This window comes from Hirundo rustica, chromosome 1 (genome assembly GCF_015227805.2).
Source record: "Hirundo rustica isolate bHirRus1 chromosome 1, bHirRus1.pri.v3, whole genome shotgun sequence".
Taxonomy (NCBI): domain Eukaryota; kingdom Metazoa; phylum Chordata; class Aves; order Passeriformes; family Hirundinidae; genus Hirundo; species Hirundo rustica.
The window spans coordinates 98,064,934-98,086,290 of NC_053450.1; the positions used below are offsets into that span (position 1 = coordinate 98,064,934).

General features: G+C 43.6%; 1 protein-coding gene across 2 annotated transcripts in view; it reads left to right on the forward strand.

Annotated features, from left to right (window-relative positions):
• The first annotated feature begins 17,467 nt into the window (after positions 1–17,467).
• Positions 17,468–21,357, forward strand: part of ICE1 (interactor of little elongation complex ELL subunit 1) — a 42,418-nt gene continuing 38,528 nt past the window's right edge. Inside the window, exons 1-5 of one of the 2 annotated variants that reach the window (XM_040059221.1) lie at positions 17,468–17,591; positions 18,300–18,358; positions 19,898–19,932; positions 20,369–20,387; positions 21,154–21,277. In XM_040059221.1, the coding sequence (XP_039915155.1) occupies positions 17,508–17,591; positions 18,300–18,358; positions 19,898–19,932; positions 20,369–20,387; positions 21,154–21,277 (321 nt within the window). In that variant the 5' untranslated portion in view covers positions 17,468–17,507. The remainder of the gene's footprint in view (positions 17,592–18,299; positions 18,359–19,897; positions 19,933–20,368; positions 20,388–21,153; positions 21,278–21,357) is intronic. The other variant, XM_040059229.1, reaches the window with a different exon arrangement.

Genomic DNA, 21,357 nt, shown 5'->3' on the forward strand with positions numbered 1-21,357 from the left:
ACCCAGGAGGCATGAACCTCCATGTGCTCACCTGAAGGAGGATCTTGTTCCCGGAGCACTGGCAAGACTTGTTCTGCAGCATGGGGTGGCAATGCAATTGCCCTGGCAATTGAGGTGTTCGGGGGAATGATCAATGGTGGATGATGAGGCTTCGCTAAAACTGTCAACTCATCATTGCGATCTGCTGAAATGACAGAAGGGTAAATAATGTGTCCCAAAACACTGCTTCTGTCCTTACCTATAATTAGAAAGTCCTGCCTCTTCCACGAGGATCCAGTGACACCAGTGGGTATCACTGCATATTTGTCATCCAAAAAACATATCACTTTGGAAGTTGCCAAATCGCATTGCGCCCCGGGTGGTAATAACTCTGGATCACTGGGGATCCTACAAATTGTCCTGCTGAGGGCGTCAGAATGCTGTTCCCCGATGATTGTCCCCCTGGCGGAGCTTGCTCTTGAGTCATCGCCATCTCTTGTGTCGTTGCGCGTTGACAATCCGTGCTCCTCCTGGAGTTTCCCAACTGAGTTCCTCCACTTGCATTGTTTCTCGCAGGACGACGCTTCCTTCTCCCGCATGCCGAACAATAATCTGATGAGTCTGCATTGTTTGTAATTTGTGGGCAGTCCTTCTTGAAATGCCCTGGTTTGCCACACTTGTAACACTGTCTTTGTTGAAAATTTGCAAATGCTTCTTTGACAGCTTTTTCCACTTGATCTCCTAAAATTGTTGCAACGTGCTGTGGTGTCCCCACCTTGCTGCATGCCTCTAGAATTTCTGCCATGGTGGGTTGGCCTGGCATTGCACTGATGACTTGCTTGCATTCTGGATTGGCATTTGCAAATGCAAGACACTGGATCATATGTGACTTCACTCCCTCATCAATGACTTGCCTGTCCACTGCTTGAGTGAGACAATCGATGAATGAAGCGAAGGGTTCTGAAGGACCTTGCTTTACATCTGTAAAAAGACTTTCTGTGACTCCTGCTGGTGGAATCTGCACCATTGCCTTTCTGGCTGCATCTTTGATGTCTGTCAGAACATCTCGAGGAAGAAAGCTGGCTTGACGAGCTGCACTGTCAAGTGGTGGATCACCGGCCAATTGTGCCACTGTGAAGCCTGCATTTGCTCCACCTTGGTATTTGATTCTGTAATCATTTAAAATTTTTCTCCATTTTGCTTCCAAGAGAATGAATTGTGAGTCGCTTAGGATCATGGTTGCAAGAGATCGGAGGTCAAATGGTGTTAAATCATAAATATTAAATGTCCCTTTCAAAAGTTGTTTGAAGTATGGAGACCCCAATCCATTATCACGAACGGCTTTCATCAGATCCCTGACGACTTCACGATCCAATCTCTCCCATTTTGGGTTTGCATCATGTGCATCATATGTCACTGGCATAGCTATGCCTTTTGGATCCATTGAAAGTGTATCCCCTTTCAATGCAAATTTATGTCTGTCCAGTCTGTTGGACTAAATTCTGGCTTGGCAGAAGCCTGTGCGGTGCCTGCCTCTGAAATTGCTTCCTTTGTTTTTGCTTTCTCTGCTGCTTCTTCTTTCTCAGGACCCACTTGTTTTGGAGGCTTCACTTCCTTGGGTTTTGTTTCTTTTTCTGTTTCTTTTTCTTTCTCTTTTTCTGTTTCTTTTTCTTTCACTTTCTCTTTTTCTTTCACTCGCTGAACAGGAATCAGAGCTTGCTGAGCATCCTCAAATTTTTTTGAAACTTCCTTCCCTGGAAGAAAAATCTGAGAGAAGGAAGACGTGGGATCATGGCGAAATGCTGTTTCAGTGAACCTTCGAAAAAATTTGTTCATAAAGTCCTCAGATAATAAAAATGACGACGCTTGTCGTGTAAACTCAAGTGCCTTTACTCTCCTGGCAGGAATCCCTTCTGATGCTGTAATTCTGATTATATCTTCTTCTGTGATTGACATCTCGTGGTCCTCATCAATAACATCATCATCTCTCACCACTGGCAAAGGTTCTCTTGGCTTCTGTTTGAATCGCTGTTCTGAAGAAGTTGATTTTTTGTATGAAATTGGAAAAAAACGATGCAATGTGGGCACATCCTCCCATACCGATCCTTCGGTGGATGCAACTGATGATCTCCGTGCTCGCTGCCTCTCTGCCCTGTCTCTCGGTGATGACGGCACGCTGGCAGCTGTCCTCTGTGGGCTCGGAGTTCTCAAGTATCTTTTAAGTTCTGGAAAAGCCTGTAAAATCTGAGAAATTTTCGGACGCGCGCCCATCCGTAACACCTCGGCAGCTGTCCCTGAATCACGGCACGCCGGCGATTCAAGGTCATAGCTGCTTGTGGGCGGAGTCGGGCTCCGCAGCCCCTGCTGCCTGGGGGTGGTGCCTTCGAGACTCTCCCCGCCTCGGCCACGCCCCGTCACCGCCCATTCCGCCCCTGCCAATCCTGGCCCCGCGGAATCCGACAGGATACCCCGTCCTGTTTGGCGTTCAAGGTCCGCCCCGTCATTTTCGTCATTGGAATCAGACTCCCCCCGAATAGAAACGCGCCCTGGGCTTCTACCTGCCCTTGCCGCGCATGCGCCTGGACCAGCCGCTGAGCCTTCTGGGGTTTGTAGTTCTCATCTCGCCACTTCCGCTCTCAGCGCTTCCCTCCCGGCTCTCCGCAACGCGATATTTTGAGCTGTTTCGCTTCCCATAGCTTGCGTCATCAGCGCGCGCCGAGCTGCCTGCTCTGTTCTCATCCCCCCAGCTCCAAAATCTCTGCCCGCGGCCTCCTTTTCCTCGCGACCCGCGTCTATATCTCCCGACGCACCCCGCGATCGCGCCCCGTCGCGTCCCGCCACATTTCGACGCGATAGGTTAGATTTGGTCCCTCGCGCAGTCTCCGTCCCCCGCGCAGCCTTGCCCCCCCGCTGCTCCAACAGCGCCTGACCCGCCTCTTCCCCCCCCCCGTTTTCTTCCCCCGCACCCGGTTTTTCCACGGGAAGGGAAAGGAGCAACGGCGAATGAGGAGAGCATGGCCGCGGTGACCCCGGAGGAGTAAATGGGCTCCTTGGTGGACTTATTCTCCCCTCCCCCTCCCTATACAAATGAGGGGTTTGTTCTGGGACTGCTTCAAAGAAAAGCATGTCAAATTCCTCGTGTTCCCTTGGATGTATTAAAAGTTTGGGTTTTCCTGGCACTAACTTTGTGGTTTCTGACGAGGTTTTTGCTGGACCTTGAAATACCTGTGTTCTTTCCCCTCCCCCTTCCCATTCCCTTGGGGGAGGTACCGACCTTGGAGTTGGCATAGCTCTGTGTCCTGGCTGTGTGCCAAACTCCCTCTGTTTGCCTGGCTGCTGTCCAACCCTGCAGCTCTGTCTATTATATTCTGTTATAACTTCTAACATAATTCTTCCCGCTGATAAAAGCTTTGCGGGTATTTTCTGCTTTCGTGTGGCCTTATCATAAAGATTTCTGTTTACTTCTTGCCAAAAACCTGGCTCAAAAAGAGACTGGGTCTCACATTGTGAATAATTACATTTGACCCATAACATCAGGGCTTCGAGCTCTTTATCTTTCAGCGCTGCATTATATTTTGATATCAATTCTTTTAGATTTTCTAATATTATTGTTCTCTCTTGGGAACTAGTTCCCCCCATCGCGCGGTGTGTTCTGAATTTCAAAGGTCTTACCAAAGTGAAACTTTCCCCAGCTGTGGTCCGATACGTTTCAGAGGTGTCCCGATCTCCGTCCAGCAGATATCAGGGTGACGGGTTCCTGGGCCCAGTGGAAAGCCGTCGTCTGGAACGAACTGGAGTGAGCTGGTGTTGTGGCCAGACAGGTGTTTCTTCTCCGGAGTTGTTGGCTTGGCTGTTTGATGTTTTGGGAGCTTTTTGATGTTTCTGCAGAGGTTGCTGCGACCCTTTTCAGCGTTCCTTTTCAGGGGCGCCAGTCAGGAATGCCAGGTGTTTCTGCACCCTCAGGGATGGCAGATGTTTCCGTCCACTCACAGGGACGCCAGATGTTTCTGCACGGCCAGGGACGCCATTTGTCGGGGGCTTACCCCAACATTGAGGTGGTTTCAGGGTCCTTGCTCCCCTGCGCAGCTCCGAGCCGAGCCGAAGGAAGAGACGGAGTTCTCAGGTTTAGATTTCTCAAGGTTGCATACTTCGTTTATTGTTTCTTATCTTACAATTTTCTCGGAGTCCGACAAGATGTTCGCAGCTGCATGGATTCCTCACGTCTCCCCCCGAGCTGGGCTGTCCTTATCTTTTATACTAATTACTACGTATTTCTTATTTACTATTTCTTACCAATGTCTATCACTATTACTAAAAAGGTCATCTTTACTTTGACCCAATCCTCACTAACTCCTTTGTGCCACGTCAATGCAGCAATGGAGTGAGGGAAGAAGAAGGAGAAGGAGAAGGAGAAGGAGACAACGCCCCAGATTCTCCATTTTGTCCCCATTCACTTCAATGCTAGGAACCTAAAACTATTATTTTCTCATTCTGTGATAAGCTAAACTACCATTTCTCACATTCTTGTGGCATGTAAACCTTCTCTCAGTGCAGGAAGTTTTTCCCATGGACTGAAATCAAAGCCAGTGTCTCTCTGAGCTCTGGGCTGGGGTCCCAGACCCCCCTGCCCAGGTCCCTGACCCTCCAGGGCAACCAAAGGAATGCCCTGGACTCCAACAGAATCTGAAATCAGCAAGAGCTGCTAAAACAAGATATTTCACTGAAAGACTATATAGAAGATTTGCACAGGAAGTCACTCTACATGTTTACAGCTGAGACAGGTGAAGTGGCACATCACATTAAAATTATAAAATCATAGAATCATTTAGGTTGAAAAAGACCTTTAGGATTGTATGGAAAATCTCTATGAAAAGACAGTGTCCATAAGGAGTAGTCCTGCAACTTTATCTGAATAGAGTCTACTGGGGCACATACTCCTGGGGTTTTCTTTCTCGAGGTTTCAGAGGGTGCAGCCTCCTTTCATTCTAAGCTTCTGGCTGCATGTTGCCCTCTTCTTTTCCCCATTGGCTGAGGTACTAGGAAGGTACAGCATTCCTGAAGTGCCTATCACACATTCCCCCTTTGAACCTGTTCAGAAACTCAAGCTTGTGCAGACCGACCTGTCTCTTTCAGGAGCCAAGCTGTCTGGGCTCTGTAACAAACCTGCTGCCCAAAGTGACATTAAGACCCATTTCAAAGATGTTAAAACCCATACCTTCACCCATCAAAATATTTGTAAAGACATTAGTAGACATCTTCCCTCTCAGGGTAATCACGTTCAGCTGTTGACTTAGCACCTCCAAGTTCCGCCACTAAACCATATCTGTAAGTGGCAGATCTACATGGCCTTTAAATACCTCCAGGGATGGTGACTCAAATGCTTCCCTGGGCATCCTGTTCTAGTGCTTGACAATCCTTTTTTGGTGAACTAATACCTAATCTAACCATGCTGGATTTCTTTCATACTTAATACACTTTCCTGCTATAAAGCTGGAAGTGCCAGATATTGTCATGTTGATAAGCTGTGAAGATGGTTTGGCATCTTCATTTCCTCTTCAGTCTCTTTGATTTCACCTATCACCAATACTGCCTTCCATTGTTGGTGGTGAAATGATGACACTTTTAAATGCTATGAGGCTCTTTTTAAATTGCAGAGGCACTTTTTTAATGCAAAAATTCTTGGGGAACATCAACACCTTTCTGTTCACCATTCATGAAAACCAGGAAGGACATTTTATGTTGTCTCTAAGGAACAGTAAAGAAATCATGTTTATGTGCAGCTGGCTATTTCAGTTCTGCTAAATAAACACAATAACCCTGCAGGCATAATTTCATTCTTTTTTAATGTCCCCATTCAGTAATGAGGAGATTCACATCTAAAGAATTGGCTAATTTTCTGTTTTATCACCAACAAAAGAGACCAAAGTCTTTGTGACTTGGACTTTATGGCACACATATCTTAGCCCTGAGTAAGTTGAACTCACAAGACTTTTTAAATTCCAGATTTATAACCGATGTTTGCCCTTTCCCATGCATCCCCATGCATCTTCTCTGAATTCTGATGTACTCATCGCTTGAGCTATCATGAAGCAGAATCTGTAATTCCACACTCTATAATCTCCTTCTTGGCATAATCAAATTAAGTACAATTTTTTACAAAAACCTATAATTTAAATTAGTATTTCATACTCTGTTAATTTTTTTAAAAAAATTTTTTTTGAAGGAAATTGTTTCAGTAACTAGTTTTTGTACAGTGTGTTAAATCAGCTTTAAAGCATTTTCTTGTTGACAAGGAATGGGAATGTGACTTAAAGGAATACAAAATTTTCATAAATTTACTTCCCTAATTCTTCCTAGCATTCAGAGTCTGAAGCAATAAAACTTAAGATCTTTTTTAGAATAAGTGTATATTAGGGAGTTTTTCAACTGTAAAGAGCTCAAAGCTAGTGATGACAAGGCTGACTCCATATAGGTAAGAATCAGGGGAAAGGCAAACAACCTGATGGAAGTCTATTACAGACTACCCAACCAGGATGAAGAGGTAGATGAAATATTCTACAAAAAGCTTGCTGATGTTTCATGACCCCTAGACCTTGTTCTTGCCAAACTTGCCAAATAGCTGTTGGAAACTCAACAAAGCATAGAGAAGGCTTTCTAGGAGTTCCTTGGAGCATGTGGAAGAGAACTTCATGACACAACTGGTAAGCAAGCCTGTCAGGGCCAGTGCCCCTCTAGACGTGCTGTTTACAAACAGAGAAGGGCTTATGGGAAATGTGGTGGTTGTAGGCTGTCTTGGGCACAGTGACCACAAAATGAGTTGAGTTTTCAATTCTTGGTGAAGTAATGAAGGGGGTAAGCAAAACCTCTACCTTGGAATTTCACAGGGCAGACTTTGGCCTGTTCAGGATACTGGTTCAGAGCCACCTGGGAAACAATCATTAACAACAAAGGAGTCCAGGGAGGCTGGACACATTTTCAGAAGGAAATGTTAAAGGAGGAAGAGCAGGCTGTCCCAATATGCTAAAAGATGAGCTGGTGGAGGGAAAAAAAAAAAAAGGCCCAGCTGAACAATTTTCTCAGAAACTCAGGGAAAAAAAGTTTATGACATTTGGAAGAAAGGGCAGGCAACTCAGGAAGAGTACAAGGATGTCATTAGATGTAGAGAGAAAACTAGAAATGTGAAAGCTCAGCTAGAATTCAATTTGGCCACTGCTGTGAAAGATAATAAAAAGTGTTTTTTACAAATACATCAAAAACAAAAGGAAGGCCAAGGCCATTGATCATGGGGGCGAACATTGTAACCAAGGATGAGATAAAGGCTGAAGTACTTAAGGCCTTCCTTGCTTCAGTCTTTAACAGTAAGACCATTTATCCTCAAGGCAACCAGCCCCTTGAGCTGGTAGACAGGAACAGGGAGCAAAATAGCCCCCCCTGTAGTCCAGAAGGAAGCAGTTAGTGACCAGCTGAACCACTTATACACTCATAAGTCTGTGAGTTTGGACAGACTTCATGAAAGGGTACTGAGGGAGCTGGCAGAAAAGCTTGCCAAGCTGCTCTCTATCTTTTATAATCAGACCTGATCAACCAGGGAGGTCCAAGATGACTGGAGGCTGGCTAATGGCCCATCCACAGGAAGTGTTGGAAGGAGGTTCCAGGGAACTACAGGCCTGTCAGCTTGTGCTTGGTGTCCAGGGAGGTTATGAAACAGATCATCTTCAGGTGCAATGACATGGCATATACAGGACAACCAAGGGCTCAGGCCCAGCCAGGATGAGTTTAGGAAAGGCAGCTTTTGCTTGACCAAACTAATCTCCTTTTTTGACCAGATAGCCCACCTAGTGGATAGGGGAAAGGCTGTGGATGTGTCTACCTGGACTTCAGCAAAGCTTTTGATACAGTCTCCCAACAAATTCTCCTGGAGAAGCTGGCGGCCCATAACTTGGACAGGTGCACTCTTTGCTGGGTGAAGAACTGGCTGGATGGCTGGGCCAAGAGAGATGTGGTGAGTGGTGCTACATCCAGCTGGTGGCTGGTCACTAGTTGTTACAGCTTCAGCTGGGCTGTAAGCTGCACAGATAATTTGGCCTAACAGACACCAACTCGACCAGCCTAGCTCGTTAGAGGATAGACGTAAACAAGACCCCGGACACAATAATGATAGGTCAGATTCAAGTTCAAACAGGAGACCTCAGCCAATCCCTTTAAACCATGAATGCACCCATATCATTGGCCAATGAGCTGGGCAGAGTTAAGACCTTAACCAATCACATTTATAAGCATGGGAAATTTGAAGCTCCTATAAAAGGGGGTGCCCAACAATACACCTTGGCTGTTGCTGCATCAACATGGTGTGTTCTTGTCTCATTCTTGTCTCCAACATCAGCAACAACTAGTGGGGTTCCCTGAGGCTCAGTATGGGGCCCAGCCCTATTTAATATCTTTACTGATGATGTGGATGAGGGAATCAACTGCACTGTCAGTTGTCCACTCATGGACAACACTAAGTTGTTGGGCAGGAGTGTATGATCTGCTGGAGAGTGAAAAAGCTCTGCAGAGGGATTTGGACAGGCTGGATTGATGGGCCAAGACCAACTGTATGAGGTTCAACAAGGCAAAATACCAGGTCCAGCATTTGGGTTACAGCAACCCCATGGAGCTCTACAAGCTGTAAGAAGAGTGGCTGGAAAGCTGCCTAGTAAAAAAGGATGTGGGGGTATAAGTCAACAGCTGGCTGTAAATGTATTTATCAATGTGACCAGATGGCCAAGAAGGCCAATGGCATCCTGTCATCTCATGCCTGGTGATAAGGCACTTTGCAGAGGCACAACACAACCCCCAGGGTCCTAGAGTCCTAAGCGGTCACCGCTGGTCAGTGTAAAAAGGAGTGAAATGGGCTTCACATGCAGTCCGAGATTCCTTTATTCACGTCACATAACTCAAATACAGTGCAGAGGTGAAGACTGGGAACAAAGGCTGGACCCTGGGTTTTAAGGGACAGAAGCAGGGTGGAGTTTGGGAGTCAAGGGGCCAATAGGGAGAAGACCAGGGAGGGACACAACGGAAAGTTTACAAAACATAAACCCAAAGGGAAGCAGGTATCAGAGAAGACAGACAATCCAGGCTAAACTACCACCCTGGGGCAGGAAAAGGAATAAACCATAGGGTATTAAAGCACAAAATTACACACAGCTACATCTCCCCCTTTCCTCTTAAGAAAAGAGGGAGGGAGAGTTCAGGGAAATACATGAGAAGAGTAATTGATGCAGGATTACATATAAAGGTTACACTAGATTACAGGAGGATTCTTAAAAATGGGATTTTAAACAGTCAATATGAGCCTGAATTTTAACTAAGCTTAGAAGAATTACCTTCTTATAACTTTGGCCAGTTCCTTTTCCTTCCTTTCTGTGATTTTTTTTTTTTTTTTTTTTTTCTTCTTCTATTTAACTGGATACTGAAGAGCACCTCATTGAGACTTCTCAATCAAAAGATGCAGCACATACAGCAATTGTCAGTTAATAATACATTGACTTAGGTTGTTGCCTCACCTATCTTTGCTGCCTTTCTTTGTAACACAAAACTCAGTTTACAGGTTAAATTACTTTGAGATTTATATGAAATATGATCTGGGTGAATACTACATACAAGAAATTTGTATTGAAATATTTAAGGGATAAAAGGCACAACCAAGCAAGCTAAAATGTAAAACAAACTTGAATTCATAACATATAAGGGATAAGGGAGAGGTATTTCCTTGTCATATCATCAATGCAAAAGCTGTTAAACTGGAGAGAAATTAGTTTCTTTTTGTTGAACACTTAAAGGAAATTTGTCACCAGCAATAGATCTTTAATCAATAGCTCTTTTCTAACTTTAACTTTTTTTTTTCTCTGAGTAGTCACAACTATCTTATTAATGACTGAACAGGAAATACCTTAATTCTAAAGCAAATGATTTCTAGAAATAGACCTTAAAGGTGTGATGCAAAATAGAATGAGAAATATGAATTAATGGAAAACTTTTAGGGGAACAAATAAAAGAGTACTAGCAAGTGATAAAAGGATCCTTAGGACTACCCTCATAAACAGCAACATGTTACCAACATTGTAACAATAATCTTAAAACCATAAACATATCTTGTAACAACAAACAGTTTTAAAAGGAAAGTCTTTCTGCAGAACTAGCTCTCCTGAATCCGGGCAACTCTGCAAATCTGGCAATCTTGTTCCACTTGGATCACTATCTTCTCTTTTTATGCTCATACACCTCTTGAAAATCTTTGCTGAAACTTTTGCACTTGGTGACTGTGACTCAAACAGCTCTGCCTCCTTGCAGTCACACTGATCTCTCCCAGTGGTAGGTTATTCTTTGTCGTTTCTTGCAGTCTCTCTGTAATACAAAGCTTATAAACTAGATTTTTTTTTTTTTTTTTGCACAAATTAAGATCCTTGGTATATGTTCCAAAATTTGCCTTAACTTAAATTAAATACAATGTCTAAATAACGTGAATAACATCCTTCTGTGGGGCCCCTTGCAAAAGGATATTAGCCAAGGCATAAAAGAACATGTTATAAAATCTATTTCTTACTAAATAAGAAAAGAGAATTTTACTCAAATTAAGATATATTAAAAGATTACCCCTTTTTTTGGCCACTATTTTTAAAAGGTCCCCTGCTATCACTGATCATTGAGGTGACAGAGAACTTCTAATGAATGTCTGCCCAGTAAAAGCTGTCCGGAGCTTGGGACACAGACTAAACAATTGCACTGATTTGGGCTAGGGGTAGCAATGTTACCTGCCGTATGTTCATTGCAAGTAATCAGGTGTCTCAAAGAATAGGTAAACAAGGATGGGGTGTGGGGTGCAGATGTCACTTTTGTGGGGGTGTCACACAAAGCAGCGGCGTCTGCAAGGAGACCTCCAATTCTGTCCCCACCCCGGGAGAGGAGAGATTTACTACTGAACAGTTCCCAAGGTGGAACTGGTGGAATCAGAGGTGGGAAAAAGGACAGGATGGAGGGAAAAGCGTGGGAAGACAAGCTCCAAAAGGCTCCGGCCATAGCCAAATTGGAGTGCCAACACACAACCGTTATCTCTCCCGGAGCCCTCACAGCTGGCCAGCGGGGTCCTGGGATGACATGGCCAATGTCTTCCCAGGCAGGAGACTTGGAAGGGTTTGGGGGAGTCTGAGGGAAGGAGGATACGGAAGGCCCCACTGGGCCTACGGGTAGGGAGACCAAACTCTGCAACTCTTGACAGGATGCAGATAGGGTTCCTGATGGAGCTATGGCAGCAGCTGAGCTGCGGCTGCAGTCTGAAAGCCATGTGAGGCAGGGCCACACCAACCGGGTGTGTTGCCTGCACCTTGGCAGCAGTGCGAGCAGAGACCCTCCTGCAGCGCTGGCACTGCTGATGGTCCCTGGGGCACCTGCCACTCCCGGTCCGACCCACGAGGCCCTGGCCCGCGCGCTGCTGCCCGCAGTGAGCTCGGCGTGACTGCATGCTGCCTGCCACTTCACTGGCCCCAGAGCTACACATACCAGCTTCTCACCGCCCATGCCGGTGGCTTTCCACCAGTGGGACAGCCCCTGCCGCCTGCCTCTCCCATATAAACTTAGAAAGAACTTTAAAAACATATAAACACTTCGCTGGCACTTGGTAGATGTTAATCCCATGCCTCTCATTCCCAAGAAGCTCCCTAACACTCACAGGGCAAGGCTTCTGCCTCTTTCTCTGCCTCCAGTTGGTCGGTTCCAAGGCGGGTTAACCCAGGCACTCAAAACCAGCGAGATGGGGCAGCCAAAAGGGAGGAAAGGTCCCCAAGTAGAAGCTGCCTTGACTTATGGGAAGGATCCTGCTCATAGCCACTTGTGCCCTCTCTACTCTGCAGCCAACTCTAGAGCTTCTTGCTTTGCCACCTCCCAGGTACCCAACAAATGGGCTAACACCCCAGGAGGGAGAAGGGCTCCCCACAGGCTGGCCTTACCTTTGGGATTTTTCGAATCCAGATCCTTTTCCTCTCACAGGGAGGGTTGACAGACTCCCTGGTCTACAGGTGGGCTCTCTAGCCCAGGGCTGCATTTATCAACTACGGGTACCTCTGACCATGAGTCAGAGTCATGAGTCATGAGTCTCCACTGCCCTGAAGTTTGACTCTTCCTCTCTGGGGGCCAAATAAAACTCAGACTTCACTTGGAGGTGGCAAGTGCTTAGGGCAACCACTGTTCCTCTCCAACTTTTTTCTCTCATTGCCCTGCTTGGAGACTTCACTCAAGCCTTCTCTAGGTGAGAAATCTCTAATTTCCACTCACAATCCAGGCAACAATGCCGAAAAGTCCACGTGGATTCCCTGTCCTTTGGGTCGACCCATGTGGCTGAGGCTCTACGACCCTGTTGTCTCTCCTCAAGCCCCACACTGGGCGCCAGACGTCGTCTCTTGCCTGGTGATAAGGCACTTTGCAGAGGCACGACACAACCCCCAGGGTCCTAGAGTCCTAAGCGGTCACCGCTGGTCAGTGTAAAAAGGAACAAAGTGGGCTTCACATGCAGTCTGAGATTCCTTTATTCACGTCACATAACTCAAATACAGTGCAGAGGTGAAGACTGGGAACAAAGGCTGGACCCTGGGTTTTAAGGGACAGAAGCAGGGTGGAGTTTGGGAGTCAAGGGGCCAATAGGGAGAAGACCAGGGAGGGACACAACGGAAAGTTTACAAAACATAAACCCAAAGGGAAGCAGGTATCAGAGAAGACAGACAATCCAGGCTAAACTACCACCCTGGGGCAGGAAAAGGAATAAACCATAGGGTATTAAAGCACAAAATTACACACAGCTACGTCATCCTGACCTGTATTAGCAATAGTGTGACCAGCAGGAGTAGGGAAGTGATCACCATCCTGTACTTGGCACTGTTGAGGCTGTATCTTGTGTACTGTGTCCAATTCTGAGCACTTCAATTCAAGAAAGGCATTGAGGTACCGGAGTGCGTCAGGGAAGAGTAACAAAGATGACTAAGAGTTTAGAGCATGAGTCCATGGAGGAGCAGCTGAGGGAGCTGGATTGTTTAGCATGAAGAAAAGGCTTGGGGATACCTTTATTGCTCTCTACAACTGCCTGAAAGGAGATTGTAGCAAGATGGGGGCCAGCCTCTTTTCTCTCAGGCAACTAGTGACAGAACAAGAGGACATAGCCTCGAGCTGTGCCAGGGGAGGATTAGATTGGACATAGGAAGAATTTATTCATGGAAAGTGTTGAAGATTGGAATGGACTGCCTGGGGAGGCAGTAGTGTCACCAATCCTTGGAGGTATTCAAGAAAAGATTGGATGTGGCACTTAATGCCATGGCCTAGTGGCAAGCTGGAGATTGGTAAAAACTGAACTTGATCATCTTGGAGGTCTTTTCTGACTTAAATGATTCTGTGATTCTGTGAAGCCTAAACAACTAGAAAATTTGGACAACTTTAATGTTAAAACAAAATTTTGGAAACATTTTCACTTTAAGCATGAATAGTTACAGGAAACATTGAATCTTTCTGAAAATATCTATTAACTTCTTTCAGATACAGCGTTGTTTCTTTCTGCAGAACCCTATCCTTAAGAAACTCACCTAATATAGTGCCTTACTACCTGACCTGATTACAGACCCAAATTCTCAAATCTAAAATGTGTAGTAGTCGGCTCCATTCCCTTAGAAGGGCACTTCACATGGGAAACTTACTCAGCCCAGAGAGTAAATTCATTCCAGTGACACTGACACTTAAACTCTACTGCTATTCTAAAGGGTATTTTATTATACTTTATATTGTAAGGTGTTGTAATGGATTAATTGTGTTATGTTTATCGGATCTGTAATCTGTATCGTGAGTTGTCCTTACTCAGCTGTAACCTAACTCTTCCCCTCCCACTTCTCCCTGATTCGGTGGTGCCTCTGGGCCCTGCCTCTGGGCCCTGCCCCCTGGGGAAAAAGTCACGACACGGGAGGGGGGAGCGCTCTCTGGCACCGGCGAGTCATCAGGACGGGCTGCAACCAAGGAGGGCACGACTCGAGAATAAAAGCTGTAAAATCCCACCCGAAGCCAGAGAGCAGACTCTTACTTTTGCCATCGGCGGTCATCTAGTCTCATGGGGAAATACTACAGAAAGGCTCTCAAAGTAGAAAGACTGAGAAAGCCTGAAACACTGTGTTTCATCAAAGCACTTATACAAGGAGTTACAAGCTTCAATGTCTTCATCAAGGTCCAGCTGACTGTGTAACTGTACACATTGCTGTTCATCAGAAGGAAGATTTTAACATGGTCTGCAGAACTAGAAATGCATATCGATTCCCCTGAGGAATATGTACAAACTACAAGGAAGATAACAGTGAAAAAGCAACTGAATAAATTGTAAGACAGAGAAAGTTGCAGGTAGACTAGCAGTGTAAGCAGCAGCATTCAGTGAATAAAGTCCAACACCATAAGCTGAATAGAAAAAAAAAATCACGAACTAGTTCACACTATGTGCAACTATCTGTCCTGACTGGTAAATACTGAATGATTGCTATGTACCTCAACCAGTAGTACAGGGTGGCTCAATACAGTAAGCAGTTACTACTTCTGTGCCTCTAAGTGGTGAAAAGCATGGCCTGAAACATAAGCAACCTGGTTTAGCAGCGTGTGTCCCTGCCTATGGCAGGGGCCTTGGTACTACATGACCTTTAAGGTCCCTTTTAAGCCAAATCATTCTGTAATTCTATAAAGTCTTTCCCTAGCTCATTCACTATAGAAAGATGTAGTGTAATGTAGGATCATATTTACAGGAAAATGGACATGTATTAAATGAACCAGCCTAATCTTCTGGAACTAAAGAACAAGGTCATCTTTGTGAATAAAAACTGATGTTACAAGAAGAAAGAAGAAGCAGAAAAGTTGCTGACAGACATAAGGGTGTCAACTTCGAGTAAAATGATGCTTAGTCAACCAATTAGATTAATAAAAAGATGCGTGCTTGGCTTGCCTCATGGACAAGATAGAGCTACCAATCAGATGCGTGGACAAAACAAACCTACCAATCAAATAATGTATGACTGTGTAAACCAAGATAAGAAGTAAATATAAACAATGTTTAGAAGCACAATAAAAGTCTTTTGCTAGATTCACATTGAATTGTGCAGAGTCTTTGTCTTCTCAGTGTAAGTGGTAAATGCAGGCAGTCATGACAAGTGGTGCTAAATGTTCAACCTTAAAAGTCCTTCCAAGTGCTTGAATGAAATAAAAAGCTTGATGTCTTGCCTTGAGTATTATGTTCCCACAAAATGCTGTCTGACTGAGCTGAACAGGTATGCTTCCGTTTAAAAAACTGGGGGCTGGGGGGGGGGGCGGGGGAGATGTTGCCACATTCTGTGAGTTTTGTGAGATATTTACAGTTCTGTAGCTGAGTTCTCACATTTGCACCATAAATAATCGTTGTTTTTACATTAATTTCTGATGAAAGTCAACTGATTGACTTCTAGCTTGGCCAGTGGGATGGAGAGGTGGTAACCTTGTTCTGAAATCCCTGGTCATTGTTCAGAATCTATATAAGCGAGGTCTTGGTAAACAATAAAGTTCTTTTCTTCAGCCTTCTTCTTGGAATCAGATTGTGTGAGTATTCTTTTTCTATTCATGTTCTCTTGTGACAGGCGGGGGGTGGTGGTGTGTCAGGGAATAGCGTCAGCTATGCATGCCCTTGTCCAGGTGGCAGCTCTAGCTTTCCAGCACGGGAGCAGAGAGAAGGTAGCAAGGGTGATTTGCCTCTGAGAGATAACACGGAGGACAGAAATTTTCAGTTCCCCTGAAGCTCCTAGATAGAGCTTAAAAACTAAATAGCAAAAAAAGCACTAACAAACAAAGATGAAAGCATGTAAAAGTATGCACAGGATGATAAATGTGACTGGAACCAGTGGATAAACAGAGAATGAGGAATATAGTGGGATTTTTTGGCAAAGTTATGTAACAAGAAGTAAGAGCACATGTCCAAAAAAATGTTCAAGGAATGGTTATCTGTAATACTGGGACACTCAGTTAGTACTGACTTATTAAGAAAATATGGGTGTTGATCTAGTATTGATACCCAGCTGTGATGGACAAAAACTCTCTAACAGTTTAGTTAGAAAGTGGAAGTTTATTACCGCCAGGCAGCACATGGGATAGCTCCCTCATACGCGCTGCAAAATTCACAAGTAATTACAAAGCCTTTTATTTACAAAAGTGTTGAATACCCAAAATACAAATGCATATTCATACCCCTGTCACCTGCCATTCCCCACTTTGTATACTAATTGGCAAAAAGGCTATTAAGCATGCATAGTTTGTTTCCTAAAATAAGTCTGGGGTCTATTCTGGGGTGGGGTCACCAAAAATGAGGAAGTAAGATGAGTCTTCCTTGTCCTGACCTTTCTACTTTTTCAATGCATTCGTGATAAATGAATCCTTGGTAGAACTCAGTAGTTTCCTGTGTTGAATGGGTTCTTTAAGCAGGACGTCTGCAGTTATCTTATATCTTATTTACCGCATTTTGTTTTTTGTTACAAGCGCAGCTACATAAACACAAAGCTGACAATCAATGAGTTACTAAATCCGGCATAGCTTATCTAAGATTTGGCTTCTGTTAACTGCAAGCAAAGTTTATCGACCTACTTCAGCTAATTCAGCAACTATTACCTTAACTTTCCTAAAATCCCTAATTCTTCAAATTTAACGTCTCAGTACGACCATCAGAGACCCCTTTAGACAACTGTCTAGGACCATAAAAGGACTTCCAACAGGAGGTAGACTAGTGATGTTTATATATTAGCTAGGAAGTAAGTTGTAATGAATATGTATAATCATGATGGAATAAATGCCCTGTTGTACTTTCATGTCACACATTTGATTAGAGGAGATATCTTCCCAAAGTGTCCAATGCTGTTATAAAGAATGCCGGTTTTGTAATACTTCAATTTGTGTTAGTTTATTTTCCGGCCGATTTCGGTATCACGTCAGGCTCGTCGCGGATCACCGAGCCCGATGTTCGGTGATTACAGCTGCACTGGAGCTCGACTATGCCGAGCCCGGCTCCGCAGCCGCAGTCACTGAGCAGCTGCTCTCGTACACGCAGGCCCCACCTTTCACCGCACGCACCGCCCCAGCGGCGGCTCCGTCCCGCCTCTCGGGCCAGGTTAAAGAAGCTCTCCTACCCTGCGCCTGAGCCAGGACCACAGTAGTTCCCGTACCAGAAGTGCCCGCAGATAAAAGAATATAAAATAATAGTACTGCTAGAAGAGCATGGCTGAGGCGGTGTCTTTCAGTGAGCTAAGTCGCTGTTCACTAGTTGCTTTCAACGCTTGGTCTCTGCAGAGAGCAGTTTTTGCTGTCTTTTTGCTGCTACTAGTCAGGCAGCAGCAGTGGACATCATTCTTGAGGAGGTGAAAGCGAACAGGGTCCTTGCTAAGGCGGTGGCGCGGTGTGTGACGCATTGGATCGGCGCACACGCCCCGCACTCGGGGCCGCCGGACGGAGGCGCAGGCACGATGATGCCCGGGGAGACGCCGCTGGCGTCGGCCGGGACTGCGGCCGCCGGCGGGGTCTGCGCCAACTGCAGTGTTCTCCAGCAGGTAGGCACGGATCGCCGTCCTGGTGGTGCTGGAATGGGGTTTTTGCTCACGGACGAGGTAGCGGGTCAGCGCCGGGTCGCAGGCGGATGGGAAGTGTCGGGTACCACAGTCACCACTCACTGTGCCGCCGGGAATGCGGAAACGTGCGTGTAATGGGCGTTGTAAAAGTAGCATCAGTGTCGAGCTTTAGCCCGGCAAATTGTGAAAAGTTCGTGTCTCTGGTGTGCCTAGTGGCATCTGTCAGGGAATTTCTAGTCGTGTCCTTTTGGCTTTGCTTCGGTGCAGTATAAGGACTTAAAATGTACTTCCTTGAAGACTCTTAAGCGGGCGTGTATTTTTATGGTATTACGCTTTGGGTAATTCTTGTTTCTCCTTTAAATGAAGAGACAGTCCTGTTGAGAGTTCACAGGGCACACTTAGAATGAGTATGAATGAGAAACTGGAGAATCTGTAGACTCGAGTGAGCTAATATTTATTGCTGATATTCTGCCAAAGATCAATTGGATTTTGAGGCAAAAAGTTGTAGGGATTTAGTATAGAATCTATTGCAAAGACAAAGATTGAAGAGTTTTTTTAGTAATGCCTCATTTAAAGATGCATAAGACAGTTTATTATATTTTCTATAACTTTAGCAATCAGAATAGAGGTTATTTACAGTACTGATTTTTGGGGTGTAAGTTCTTTACTGACTTGAGACTCTTCTTACAGAATATACATGAATATGTAGCTGCATTACTTGCACTGAAGCAAAAAATGATTGATGGAGAGTAAGTACAATTGCACACATTTTTGTTTGTTGGGATTTTATTCTTAAGTACTTACAACAATGCAGGAAATATGATTTGTGAAATATGGATATTTGTTAAGGCACTACACTAAATACTTCTCAAAATGAAAGTAAGTTCTTCACAAACACGTCCTAAATCTAGACCATAAGACTAATTTTATTCTGTAAAACATCTGTGTATAATGACAGTAAGCAGGGTTATTTTGTGTACCTGTAATATTATTACAGACAGAAGCAGCTCTTTGAAGAGACTTATTTAAGGCAGAAGCAGATCTTTGATATTTATATATCTTTCATTCAATTGTGCTCACTTATTTCATTTTTCTGTAGTGAAGAATATGAGAACTAAAAGTTGAGTACAGGTGTATATGAACTTTTTCAGCAGAATTTAGTCTGATCATTAAGTTCTGAAATTCTGTTGGGATTAAATATCAGAATATAAAAAGTGAAGCTGAACATTGTTCAGAACAGTATGATTATGAAATCTTTCTTACAGTTTGTTTTTTGTGCTTGCTTCCAGTTCTTCTCAAAACCCATCAATATATGATTGTATGGAATAATATATCAAGATACGTTATGTATACCTCCATACTATAGCCTAATACCTGTGCTAAGTCTCCTAATTGTAATGGCTTGTTTCTTATGTACCCTTTCCTGCATATGTGTCAATCTGGCTTTAGTGAATCTAAATGCCAGTCCTGCATTCTATTTCAAGAGAGTATTTCTGCTAGCACACACTGGGTTTCTTAACTAGTACTGTTTTGTCAAAGCTTTTTGGTTCTGTTGAGTTTTTTTTTTTCTGACCTCTAAACTTTGTGTCCCTCTTCTTTCTGCTAGTGGACATATTTCTTGTGGAAATTTCCTCTTCTTTAACTACTTGCAGCTCAGCCTTTCTTTTTTGCTTTACTGGATTATTCTTAACTATTGCAATAGAAGGTAATGCAGCCCTCTTTGTATTGGGGTTACTCCCATGGTATTACTTTTTCTTGTAATTTCTTCTTTCTGTTCTTAAAAAGCATAATGTTTGAGGAAAGAAAAGAGTACCTTTCCTTGGTGCTGTCCCATGGCCCTCTTGCATGAGAGTAAGTGTTACCCATTATGGCTGCTAGGAGAATAATATAAAGATTAAAGCCTTTTAGGGTCTTTCAGACTATTTCTCTGAGATGTGTGTTCTTTTTTAGGAGAACATCCTTTCAAGTTTGGAAATATGTTATATATGTGTTATATATATATATGTTCTAGTATATATATCATGTCCTTTATTTAAGCAAGTTTTTTTTAAAGCTGTAATTAGTTAATGGCTGGTTGTTTGGGGGTTTTTTCCTACTTAAAGCAGTTTGACTTGAGGTTTGAATGGCTTAATGAAATAAAATAGTTATATTGACTACTATCAGAAAATGTAAACCAATCTTAAACTTTTTCTATTTATCAGTAAAGCAAAAGGAAAGATACCCTAACACACAATTGTCAAAATCAGGAGAGAAAATGAGTAATGTCTGGAATTTTTCTTTTCTTACAGTCGTTTGCTGACAGAGTATCAACAGAAATGCACTGATATCCTTTAGTTTTCTATTTGTGTTCTTACAGGATTAGTGTACTTAAAACATTTCTTATATAAGGCCTTGAGGCTTTCTATTTATGAGATGATGTTATGAGATGATGTCTCTAATAAAGAACAAACTGGGTGGGTTTTGTAAAGAAAAGGCCTTTGGAATTAAAACTGTCCATTTAAGATCTTGTTTCCGGTCTATAATTTAAGGTGGTCTATTTGAAATCTGAGTTGCTGGGAATTACTCAATCTGTTTCATGTAACAGACAAAGCTCTTTTTATTCTTCAAATGTATTGAAATGTACATATTAAACACTTGCTTCTGAAAGTCTTCAGGAGATTTTGTGAGGAATTCTTTTCTTTGCAAGTTGCAGTTAAACTGAAATATCCTTAAGGACATTTGACAAACTGTTTTTAATTTCTACCTTAATAAAAGATTACAGCTTCAATTTGCTGAACGGTAAGTTTGATTTATATTGTTTACTAAATATATACTACTGTATCCTCTGTGTTGTAGTTACTTTTAGGAGTCTGAGAGTGTCATAGCAACAGCCATGGGTCTAAGCTGCACTTTTAGTATGGTACTTTTACCATGCTTCCTAGGCCATAGTTAGTAGAGGTATGATGAGGAGAGAAATCTGTCCTTCCTCTTCATTAAATACCTGTGTGGGATTCTTTCCTGGCCCTGGGCTAGTGATAGTCTTAAGTGACCAAGTGGAGATGTGAAGCTCATCTTTTGGTGGTGGTTAAATGTAAGCCACTTTGGGGCGTCTGTATTTGTGTGAAGCATTTTGACTTTAAGAGTTGTTTCTGTGTGCCTTTGCTTACTCCGTGATTATAGAGGAAGAGGCATCATACAATTTTTATGGACTCCAACTTGCCTGCTGAAAAATACTGCAGTTGGACCTCTGCCCTTACTTTATGGCACTGTGTATGTATGCAGAGATACTTACTACTGGCACTTCAGTGTAGACAGGATACTTCTGTGGCACATGCCATATGCTTGCATCTAGCTTTGGGTTCAGTATAATATTTTTAAATCAGATCTTGGATTTTCTTTAAATGGGTAGAAAAATGAGAACACTGAAACTCCTGAAGTTTTTTGGTATCTCTTACAGCATTTTTTTCCATAGGATAAAAGCAAAATACTCAGATGCTTGATTGAAGAATCTGAATACTGAATTTCAAAGCATCTGTGGTTTTGGCAACTTCTTTTTTAATTGCAGATCTCATTTCAGAGAGATCTCTGCTCTTCGTTACCAAGTGGAGAAGTTGTTACAGAAAATTCTGCCTCTGGAAAAGTGCCAGGAAGAGCTGGGTTCCTTGAAGGCAGAGTTGGAAGAAAAAAAGGTGTGCTTGTAAGGTTTAAATAACTCACTTTTTCTGTTGAAGGAAATGTATATATCTAATGCTGGTCTTAATGAAGCTGA